The 11,559-nt window shown below is 47.2% G+C and overlaps 1 protein-coding gene across 5 annotated transcripts in view; it reads left to right on the top strand.

Annotated features, from left to right (window-relative positions):
* Positions 1 to 11,559, top strand: part of MLLT1 (myeloid/lymphoid or mixed-lineage leukemia; translocated to, 1) — an 80,122-nt gene that overhangs the window by 5,103 nt on the left and 63,460 nt on the right. For 3 of the 5 annotated variants that reach the window (XM_014531913.1, XM_014531911.1, XM_014531912.1), the window contains exon 2: positions 3,695 to 3,777. The exons of 1 other annotated variant lie outside the window; for it this stretch is intronic. In XM_014531913.1, the coding sequence (XP_014387399.1) occupies positions 3,695 to 3,777 (83 nt within the window). Of the gene's footprint in view, positions 1 to 3,694; positions 3,778 to 8,287; positions 8,354 to 11,559 lie in introns of those variants that run through there. One more of the 5 variants, XM_014531914.1, reaches the window with a different exon arrangement.

Below are 11,559 nucleotides of genomic sequence, written 5' to 3'. Positions count from 1 at the left end.
GAAAGAGAGAAAGAGAGAAAGAGAGAAAGAGAAATAGAAAGAAAGATTGCCTCCGGTACGCATTCCGATCAGGAATCAAACCTACAACTAGGTATGTGCCCTGACTGGGAATCAAACCCGCAGTGTTTTTCTAAATGAGGAGGGCTTTACTCTGGGTCCAGTTTTTATACTGTAGGCTTTAGCTTCTTCCAGACAGTTGACTCTTCTGAGACATGGAATCACCTGGATTTCCCCATAGGGAAGCTTGAAACTGCTGTGCCTGGGGTGGTGGTGGGTGGCAGGATGATTCCCAGGGCTGTTGTTCAAGTACAGCCTCTATGTTGGCTTCTTTTTTTTTAATAACTGCTTTAGTAAAATAAAAGTCACACATGATAAAATTCATCCTTTTAATGTGTATAGTTCAGTGCTTTTAGTGTATTCATAAGTTGTGCAATCATCACCACTCTCATTCCAGAACATTTTCATCATCCCACAAGTAAACAAACTTCTTGCCCATCATTAGCAGTCACTCCCTGTCTTCCTCCCTTCCCCTTTCCAGCTTCTCCTGCCCTTTACTGAATCTGTAGGTGCCACACCCCTTGCCTTTTGGGGATCTGGCATCAGTGGGGCTTTTGCCTACCCTGCAGTGCCCCATGGCATGTTCTGGGCCGCAGCTTCCTTTTCCTGTCTCCTTGCCCAGCATGGTCTCATTCACTTTTTTCTTTCCAGAAATTTCTCCATAGTTTACATCACCTCCCTCCCCTTTTTACTGTCTTTATTTCCTATCAAATTTGTCTCACTTTGGTTTCCATGGGCATCTGCTTGGTCTCTCTTTTTCCCAATTCTGAAAGGATAGATGTTTTTCAGCCTTGCAGTGCCTGTCATGTGATAGGCCTTTGGAGAGATGTTGAGAAACCCACACATCTCTTCCTTTAAAAGGTTTGTAGTCTGGTAGAAACATGGAGATCAGATGTGACATATAATCTTTTAAAAAATATTAGAGAGAGAGGAAGGGGGAGGGAGAGAGAAACATCAATGTGAGAGCGAAACATTGTTCGGCTGCCTCCTGCACACCCCCTCTGGGGACTGAACCCACAAACTAGGCATGTGCCCTGACCGGGAAACAAATCAGCAATCTTTTGGTGCATGGAATGACACTCAAACAACTGAGCCACACCAGCCAGGACATAACATGTACTCTTGAAAAGATAACTGCCCTCAGCAGAAGTAGGTGACCTGGAAGTCAGAGACTAAGGGAAACTAGGTCAGGCCTCGCAAGGAAGTGGGCCCTGACTTGGACCTTGATGGCGGACAGGAGTTAGACTGGGGTGGGGCTGGAGTTGGGAGCAGAACTGCAGACCACTGCCTTGCCTATGCATTTCATCTGTTCCTCTGCTGTAGGCTATTGTGCACTGAAGACAGGCTACCCTTCCTCTCTGCTCTACTTCCATTTCCTCCTTGGATTCAGATTAATTTAACAAGTATTTGGGTGCCTGCCAGGTGCCCACCCCCGTGCTAGACTGCAGGGGCTTATGGTTGGTGGGATTGGGCAGAGCATTAGGCAGCCAGCTTTCATGCTGCTGGAGAGACTCCACTTGCTCTCTCAGTTCTCTTAAACAGGGTCCAGAGGTTCAGAGAGAGGCAGGCCATGACCTGGCCTCCCAGTCCAGTTTAATTCTTGCTCCTGGTCCATCCCTTTACTTTGGTGCAGAACCTGAAGGAGCATGGCATGTGGTTCTCTCAGCAGTATCTGACAGATTCTTGTTGAAAAAAAATTTTTAAATGTATTTTTTATTGTTGATAGTATTACAGCTATTTCCCATTTTTATTGACTGTTTTTGAAAGGTCTGGCCCTGGTCCTGGCCCTGGGCATGTGACAGTAAGTGAAATAGAGCTGATATAAGGATTGAGAAAGGTGGCAGAGTAAACATGGAAGTCCTGTGATTGAGGGACACAGGATGCTGGAGGCCTGTGGGAGGGAACCATGACCTGGAAATGGGGTTGGGGCTCAGAGCAGGGGTCCTGGAGGAAGTGGTCTGAGAGTTTCAGCGGGACTAAATCTTAGGACCTGAGTTTGGGCTGGGAAGAGATGAGGCTGGAGGTGATGCAGTGCCCTGCAGTCCCCCTTGAGGGGCTCGAAGTCGGGGAGCCATCATGGGACAGTCAGGCTTGCAGAGGATGCTCAGGAGTGAGCCTGAGGCAGGATGGCTAGTGAGTCACTGGGTAGTGACCCACACAGAGTGCCAGGCATGGGGTGTGCGTTGCAGAGCAGTATGAAGGTGGAGCTCGTAGTGCTTGGCAAAAGTGATCTGTGGAAGAGGGAGAGTCTGGGAGTCCTCAGTCCTTGGGTGAGTGGTGGACAGCCTGTGTTCTGAGCTGTGAGACCCTGGAGGAGGTGTAGGTTTGGAGGGTATGAATAGGTGATTTGGGGCAGGCTATATTTGAGGTGCCCATCCAGCATCCATGGAGGATATCCAAGGAACAGAAGGGGACTAGCTGGAATAGAGATTCGGGGCCTAGGTCACCCAAGGCGGCTCCCGTCTCTGGGGCCAGCAGGGTTTCCCAGGCCTGAGCCACAAGCCTGTCCCCTGCTCCCCTGGGGTTTGTAGACTGAGATCCAAACAAGGCTGTCTGACCAGCCCTGCTGTGGAGGGTCACTAATGACTTCAAGCCCACCCTGCTTGCCAGTTTTCTTTGGATAGATGAGATATTTGAGATACATGATATTTGATAGGATATTTGAGAGCTGAAAAAAGATATATTTTTTTAAAAAGTCTTAGTGTTTTAATTTAAAAGACTCATGTTTCATTTTATTCTATATACTGTTTTTCAGCAATTTCTGGCCTACTTAAGAATTATCTGACTGATACAGATATAGGTGCATAAAGGTTTTAACAATTGGCAGGATTTTTCCTGTCTCCCAGTAGTGGTTGCCTCTGGGGACAGAGGGGTGGAGGACAGGGGTGATTTAATCTGTACTGTTAGGATTTTTTTTTTCTTAAAAGTGGGAGAACAATATTTTCATGTTTCTTGCATAATGACAGCATACATGTCAAAACATTGTCAGTACATTCTACATTCTGGAGGGTGAGATTGTGGGAGACTCTTTTACTTGTACATTGCTGTTCTTCTAGTTTCAACTTAAAAAATATTCCTGGGGTTAATGAATCTCTCTGTTCACATCACTCAGACAGTTGGGAATGCTTTTGTTAGGTGCTCAAATGGACCCAGGAGAGAATCCCAGCTGAGACCAGGCCATCTCCTCCGGGCATCAGTTCATGTGTTTGAGGGAGCAGTGGAGACAGGTAGATGCTGTAGTGTGCACTATCTTCCCTGGGAGACCAGGGACCCACGGGGTCTCCCACTTCATACATGTCATACTGACTGCCCTGAGTCAGTTGAACTTGTGTGACCTGTAGCCAGCACTGGCTGCTCTGCCTTAGCTAGTCTCATGTCCTTTCCCACTCTCCCACCATGGCATATCAGGGTCACCTTTCCTCTGTTCTGCTCCTTTGATTCCCCATGACCTCTTTGGCATGGAATTAGGCACAGGATTCATTACTCACAGGGGAAACTGGCTTGCTGAAAAGCCATGCTCTGGCGGGGCCAGTGAGCCCCAGAGAGGAGGCGCAGAACGTGGCGGGCCTACTGCTGCTGGTGGTGAGGCCTTTGAATGATCAGGAAGCTGACAGATGCCTTTTCCCTTTCTTTTTAGTGTGTAAGGAGCCCCCATACAAAGTGGAGGAGTCGGGTTACGCTGGCTTCATCATGCCCATCGAGGTGCACTTCAAAAACAAGGTAGGATCCCGGAAGTGGCAACAGGAAGCACGCACATTTCACAAAAGAGGAAGTAGAATCAGTGACACAGCGCTGAGGGAATGCTGGGATTACTGTTAGCGGAGATGTCCACACTAAAGTCCTGGTTTTGAAGGGTTTCTGCCTCTCCAGTGGGAGATGGGGGCTGGGAAAATGGGCACCAATGGCAGTTGGGAGTGCAAGTGTTTGTGACCTCTCCGGGATCACCTGAAAGTGCATGCATTCCCTAAGTCAGCAGCGACATTCCATGACGGCTAGATTTGTGGATGGTTCTAGAGGCTTAGTACTGGACTGTGATTAGTGGCAAAGATCTGGAAATTATCTAAATGTCTGACAGTAGGTGATTGGTTAAAGTTATGGTACATCTCCTGAATAGACTCTTTGATGATCTGGGTGGGGGAGGGAAGTTTTTAATATTATTGAATGAAAAAGCAAGGACTTTTCCTGCCAATATACACAATATAGGAAATAGGAAAAAAGAATTACTGTATACATTAAAAACGTTAACAGGTAATGTGGGTGGTAGGATTATAAGGTGTTTTTCTTTTCCTCCATGTATATTTTATAAACATTTACAGTGAATATATATTGATAACTATTAGTCCATTTGGGATGGTATAACAAAATACCACAGACTGGGTGGCTTATAAACAACAGAAGTTTATTGCTCACAGTTCTGGAGGCTAGAAGTCCAAGATCAAGTGCCGGCCCCTCTTCCCAGTTACAGACTTCTTTCTGTGTCCTTACATGGAAGAAGGGGTGAGAGCCCTTAGGGGTCTCTTTTATAAGGGCACTAAACCCATTCATGGGGGCTCCACCCTCAGGACAAAATCACCTCCCAGAGGCCCCCACCTCCCAACACCGTCACCTTTGGGGGTTAGGATTCAACAAGTGAATTTGGGGGGGACAGATTCAGACTATAGTTTTAGGTTTTTTTAAAGCCTGATAATTACAATTAAAGAGCTTTCCTGCAACCTCCTTCTGCTCCTTCTCACAGACACCTTTCCTGGCTTGGAGGTGGTTTGGCCGTGGTTGGGTGCTTTTTCACAAGCACAGCTGGACTGGCTGCAGGCAGCTCCTCTGTCTTTCAGGAAGGATATCTCCCTGTGAGGCCTGTGAATGCCACCACTTCCTTAATGAGTTCTTTTTTCATGCCTGGCTGTTCTGCAAACCACCTGGTGTCAAGGGCCTCTGGGGATGGCACTCAGGTGTGCTGCCCCACTGGGAGCTGAGGGACATTTCAGCAAGTGCAGCAAAGTGGGAGTCAACTCTGCGACCATCTGGGGGCCACTTCTCAGAAGCCTGGGCCACCAAGGCTTTCGTGGAAGCAAGGCCTGAGAGTCCTGGTGACCGGCCACCCTTGAGAGCAGAGCCCAACCTGTCTGCGCCAGGAAAAGGCTGTACCCTAACTTTTCAGCAGGGCATCTGGAGGAGGTGCAGAGGAGATGCTGCACCCTTTGGGGATAGTCTTCCAAGGACCTGATTAGGGAGGCCAGGCAAGGGCGTGTGGAGGCAGGAGAACTGATGCAGGGGACTCAGTCCTGGTACAGGTGTCACCAGTCTCTCCAGCTCCCTGTGGAAAGGGATGATGAAAGTACCCCCTGGGTGGTTCAGGAGACAGTCCATCTGCAGAAAACGCCAACAGTCCTATACATTGGCATTCTAGGGGCGGGCAGTGGTGATGGAATCCTTGAAGCTAGCTAAGCTCATCTCTGGGTTTCAATTCAACTCCTTTGAGGCTTAGAAGCAGTTTTGGGTCCCACAGATCAGCGAGCTTTTGTGTGCCCTTGGGTCACTTGTCTGGTCCCCGACACGCAGTCCTTTCTCTCCCTCCTGGAGGCATGTTTGCAGTCACCTGGGCTCTGGCAGTGTTTACTAGGGCCCTGATGGTGTCCCCTCGATTTCCCGCTGTCCTTGTTTCTTTGTGAGGCCCAGGGGTCTGCCGGGAGGCTCCTGCTGTCCCCAGGGGTATGGGGTGCCATGCTGAAGCTGGGCAGTACACAGAGGTGGCCAATTGGTCTTAGTGCCCCTTCTCCTGGCACAGGGGATCTTTGCTGATCTTCAGATTCTCCAGAGAGAATGGAGAGAGGTGAGGCAGGTGGTGTTTCTGCTCAGCCAGGACCTTTCCCTGTGGTGGCTTCTGCAGCCTCTTAGTACCTCAGACCTCTCATGTGGATGGTGGGGAGGCACCCAGGTTCTCCCTCAAAAGGGGCACCTAGGGAAGTGGTGACTCTTTGGGGGAGCTCCTCTCAATCCTTACCTGAGGGTGCTTTCCTGGGTTTTGCATCCAGACTTCAGGGCCATTCCTGTACTGAGTCCCTGAGGTGTTCCACCCCTATGTTCCTGTCCCGGTAGGGAAGGGAACAGGTGGGTCTCTGACCATAGGACTTGTCCCTGCTAGGTACAGCGTCCTCACATACACTGGGGCATTGAGGGGCAGAGGACCTCTCCGAGGGTGTCCTGATCTTTCAGATTCTTTGGGCTTGCTTACTTAGGGGTGCTGGGTGCGTGCGTGCGTGCGCATGTCTTCCACAGGCAGTGAAGGACGCTGTGCTTCTCTTTAATTGCCTCTTTCCTTTGTGAGGCCCTGAGGTGCTGCTCTTCAGAGGGAGCATGTGTGCATCTTATCACCCTGAGCATCCAGCAGTCATGGCAGCAACTGGTTTTGGGTTAAGGATTTTTGTTCTGGTCCAGTTTTTTAGTTGTAATTTAATACAGCAGAATTTTCCCATTTTAGGTGTAGGTTTTTCAGATTTCAGCATGTGTTTTTCATTTGAACCCTGTTGTTGGTGGATGACTGGTTTTTCTGTAACAAAAAAAGGTCACGTTCCTAGGTCTACTTGTCTGACCAGTTCCTATAGAGACTGTGTAGCCAGACTGCCACTGTGGGCCTATTCTCAGAATTGCAGCATCTTCTCTCAGGATGTTGGACGCTGTGCTCTGCAGGCTGCTTGCTGGAGTCCTCTATTCCTAATGGTGGTTTTGTCCTCAGAGATGTAAGGTGGACTCTGCGCACACAAGGGGTCTGGGATACAGTGAAGTTACTAAGTGGGTTTTTAGCTTACTGTGCTAAGTGGGTACTTGTCTCCAGACAAGCCCTGGAGCAAGGCGATGTCCCCATTCTATGGAAGAAGAAGCTCCTGGATACTCAGTCACAGGCTCAAGGCCACACAGTAAGTTGCGGAGTTGGGATTTGAACCAGCCGAGTATGTAGTCCTATATGCACACCTGAGACATGCTTGACCTAGAGCAACAGCTGTTCATGGATTCTGGTTTTTGGTGACATCTGGGTGACAGGGACAGTATGATTTTATGTATTGTGTTTTGCAGATGTCTAATTGTGGGTTCCTGCTTTGGAAGTTTTGTAAAGATCAGAGAGTTGTGGAAAAGTGAATGGTGGTTCATTGCAAAAGTAGCTTGTACAGGTTTGGAGTAGTGTTGGAAACAGGGTCATCATGAATGGATCCACTGGTGGTTTTTCTACCCTGATGTAGGCAATGGTTGCATTTGGTTTTCAGCCATGACTTAGTCCTTTGCTGTATGTAAGGTAAGTGGATTTTTGAAGTGGAAGTGGCTCTGTGCACAGGTTACTTCTCTGGGCCTCAGTCCCTCCATGAGATGGACTTCCTAATTGTGTCGGCTTCTCAAGGCTGTTAAGAAGATTCACAGAGAGAGGGACAGTAAGGTCCTGGGCCCAGTACCCTGCACATATGCATTTCATTAGTTTTGTGCTCTTGTTGCTGCTGAAGTGTTTTTGCCTCTTTCCAGTAAATTTGGGTAAGAGAGGTGAGTGGACAAAGCAGCCTTGGAGGCTTCCAGGCCCAGTGGAGGTTGAGGTCCCAGAGATGAAGAAAGATGACTGGCTTCTCTGGTGAACAGGGTAGCTCTACACCCAGGACAGAAAAGGCGCTTTCGCAGACTCAGGCGGTTTTCTCATGTAAGCGTGAGATGTGTTTAACCACATTAGATCCTGAAGGTGGCATCGACCGTGAGATGAAGGAATTCTATTTTACATGATGTTTGGCACTAGAACTTACATAAGGACAACTAACGTTTGACCTGTTGGCAGGACGCTCTTTTAGAGATAACCACTCCTTTGCCCCAAGGGAAAAAAATGAGGGTGGGGCTTTGATTACAAAAATAACATTTGAGCATCATTAAACTGTTTTTACTCTGCTACTTCTGACACCACGTGAAAGGTTTTGTTTTCCTTCTGAAACCAAATGCACGCTGCCTTTTCCAGCACCTCTTCTCCAATCCTTTGATTCTCTAGGCACTGGTGGTGTCCAGCAGTTCATTTACTTCTCATGCCATCTGCCTAGAGTTACCGCAGACCCTACAGGGTAAGGGCTCAGCCCCACAGAAATGCCTCCACTTCTACAAATTAAGGGTTCCCATGAACTCCTCCTAAAGTTTTATAACTTGCTAGAACAGCTCACAAAACTCTGATAAACATTTTACTTACTGTTATCATTTATTATAGGGGATACAATTCAGGAACAGCCAGATGGAAGAGATGAATGGGGCAAGGTATGGTGTAGGGATACAGAGCTTCCAGGTACACCACCCTCCCAGCATTGCACATGTTCACCTCCCTGGAAATTCTCCGAACCCTGTTGTTTAGGGGTTTTTATAGAGGCTTCATTATGCAGACACGATTGATTAGATCATTGGCCATTGGTGATTAACTCAATTCCCAGCTCTTCTTCTCTCCCCAGAGGTTGAAGGTGGGGCTGAAAGTTCTGAGCTTCTAATTAAGGCATAGTCTTTCTGGGGACCAGCCCAGTCCCAAGGCTGTCTAAGGGCCCACCAGAAGCACCTCATTACCACAAACGATGCTCCAGTCATCCCTATCACTCAGGAAATTCCAAGGGTTTATCTCTGTTGCAGGAAATGGAGACAGAGACCAAATACTTTTCTATGAGACCATAATTATAAAAAAAAATGATTGAGGTGAAATTCACATAATATAGTTAACCATTTTAAAGTGTACAGTTCATTGGCATTTAGTGCCTCATGATGATGTGCAACCACTGCCTCTGGTTTCAAAATTTTCATCTCCCTATTCTCCCCACTCCCACCTTCTGGCAACCTGTGATCTGCTTTCTGTTCTATGGATTTACCTGTTCTAGACATTTCATGTAAAAATAATCATACAATATGTGTCCTGTTGTGTCTGACTTCTTTCACTTAGTGTAATGTTTCCGAGGTTCAGCCATGTTATAGTATGTATCAGGGCTTCATTCCTGTTTATGGCTGAATAACATTCTGTTGCATAGATACACAGTACTAGAGGGATTTGACCACCAGGCCGACTGGCTGTGTGAATCAGCTGTGTCTGCCGCGGAAAACTTCTGTCCTCTGGGGAGGTGCTAATCTAGCCTTTGCCTGAGGCGATCCGGCAAATGGCTCTGCGCAGGGCTTGGGCGGGGCGGGCTCAACAGGGCGGGCGGAGGGAGCCGTTATGGTGCCCTCAGTCCTGTTCCCAGAGGCTCTGCTTCTCAGAACCCCCGGAACCGCTGCAAACCTCGGAGGGAAAGCTGCCTTCCAACTGATGCCAGACACTCCCGCTTCTCCCGTTTGGGTCCGAGTCCCCAGCGATTCGCCCGTATCTGGAGCTCAGAGTCTGAGACTCCCCCCTGACCGAAAACGACAACCGCGCTCTCAGCCACCAGCCCGCTTTGCGCGCGCACCTCCGCACCTGAGTATTTTCCACACTGCGCCTCCTCTGAGCCTCGGTGTGCTGTTATTTTTCCTTCTAGTTGAAGAGTCTCTCCTCAGCCAGCCTTCCTGCGGTTCTGGGTGATGTCCGTTCCGTCTTTTAGTTGTATTTTTGAAGTGGTTGTTTGCGGCAGCAGTCTGCGGTGTTTACCTATGCCGCCATCTTGGTCTCTCTGACTTCTTTCACTTAGTGTAATGTTTCCGAGGTTCAGCCATGTTATAGTATGTATCAGGGCTTCATTCCTGTTTATGGCTGAATAACATTCTGTTGCATAGATACACAGTTGATTCTAATATTCAGAATAGTTATATTCTGTAAAGTCACCAAGTACATGGGATTAGTGAAAACTGGACTATTGTTACAAGGGGGAGTATGGGGTTAGTTTCCTGCAAGCCTCTAGTCCAGCGGTTCTCAACCTGTGGGTCGCGACCCCTTTGGGGGTCGAACGACCCTTTCACTGGGGTCGCCTAAGACCATCGGAAAACACACATATAATTACATATTGTTTTTGTGATTAATCACTATGCTTTAATTATGTTCAATTTGTAACAATGAAATTGGGGGTCACCACAACATGAGGAACTGTATTAAAGGGTCGCGGCATTAGGAAGGTTGAGAACCACTGCTCTAGTCACAGTGTTTTCATTAATTGATCAGTGCATAACCTGTGTTGTGTGTGTTTTTGTTTAAAGGCACCTTACTTAATATACATTGTTGATTCATTAACATCAAACTCAGCCAACAGCACTATAATTCATGCTTGAACCAAGCTTATATAAAAAAATGTATTTTCTTTGTAAGGCATGTTACAGCCTTCCTGTGCTTAGGAACTGTTGACAGCACTTCAGCACTATGCTTGGGGCCGTTTCAGCTAGCAAAATCACCAACAAAAAGCACAACAGTAGAAAAAACACTGGCACGAAATATACTAGGACACTTGTTTACAGTCTGAGAGCTGAAATAAGAAGTCTGAGTGGGGAATGAGTTTGTTGGGTGACTCAAAGTTTTCACCACAATGTTTATGTCTGTGAGTGTGGAAACTACGAGTACTGGTTTAGGTTATCAATAAAATTTAGTGGGATCCAGGAATTATGAAGATCAGCTGTACCACCTACTTGCTGCTATGAAAGGTGCTGCTATGAACATATCTGTGCATGTACTAGTATGTGTTTGAGGTCCAGTTTTCAGTTCTTTTGTGTGGATACCTAGGAGTGGAATAGCCGGGTCAGATGGTAATTTGCTGCACCATTTCATGTTCCCACCAGCAGTATCTGAGGGTTCCTATTTTTCTACGTCCTTCTCAGTGCTTGTAATTTTTCTGTTTTTTGTTGTGTTATAGCCATACTGGTGGGTATGGAGGCTCATCTATGTTGTAGTGTGTAGCAATGCTTCATTCCTTTTTAAGGCTGAATAATATTCCATGGTGTGGATGCACCACATTTGCATATCCATCCAACTATCCTGGACACTTGGGTTGCTTCCATGTTTTAGATCAGTGGTTCTCAACCTTCTTAATGCCGAGACCCTTTAATACAGTTCCTCATGTTGTGGTGACCCCCAATTTCATTGTTACAAATTGAACATAATTAAAGCATAGTGATTAATCACAAAAACAATATGTAATTACATATGTGTTTTCTGATGGTCTTAGGCGACCCCTGTGAAAGGGTCGTTTGATCCCCAAAGGGGTCGCAACCCACAGGTTGAGAACCACTGTTTTTGATACTGTGAATAATGCTGGTATGATCATGAGTAAACAGGTTATTTCCTTGAGACCCCTGCTTTCAATTCTTTTGGGCATATACTGAGAAGTTTATTTGCTAGGTGGTCTGATAAATCTATTTTTTAAAAAAAAATAAATCTTTATTGTTCAGATTATTACAGTTGTTCCTCTTTTTTCCCCCCATAGCTCCCCTCCACCCAATTCCCACCCCACCCTCTGCCCTTACCACCCCCCCACTGTCCACATCCATAGGTGTACGATTTTTGTCCAGTCTCTTCCCGCATCCCCCCCACCCCTTCCCCCCCAAGAATAGTCAGTC

Source organism: Myotis brandtii, unplaced genomic scaffold, assembly GCF_000412655.1.
Source record: "Myotis brandtii unplaced genomic scaffold, ASM41265v1 scaffold827, whole genome shotgun sequence".
NCBI lineage: Eukaryota > Metazoa > Chordata > Mammalia > Chiroptera > Vespertilionidae > Myotis > Myotis brandtii.
This window is presented reverse-complemented; position numbering and strand designations above follow the sequence as displayed.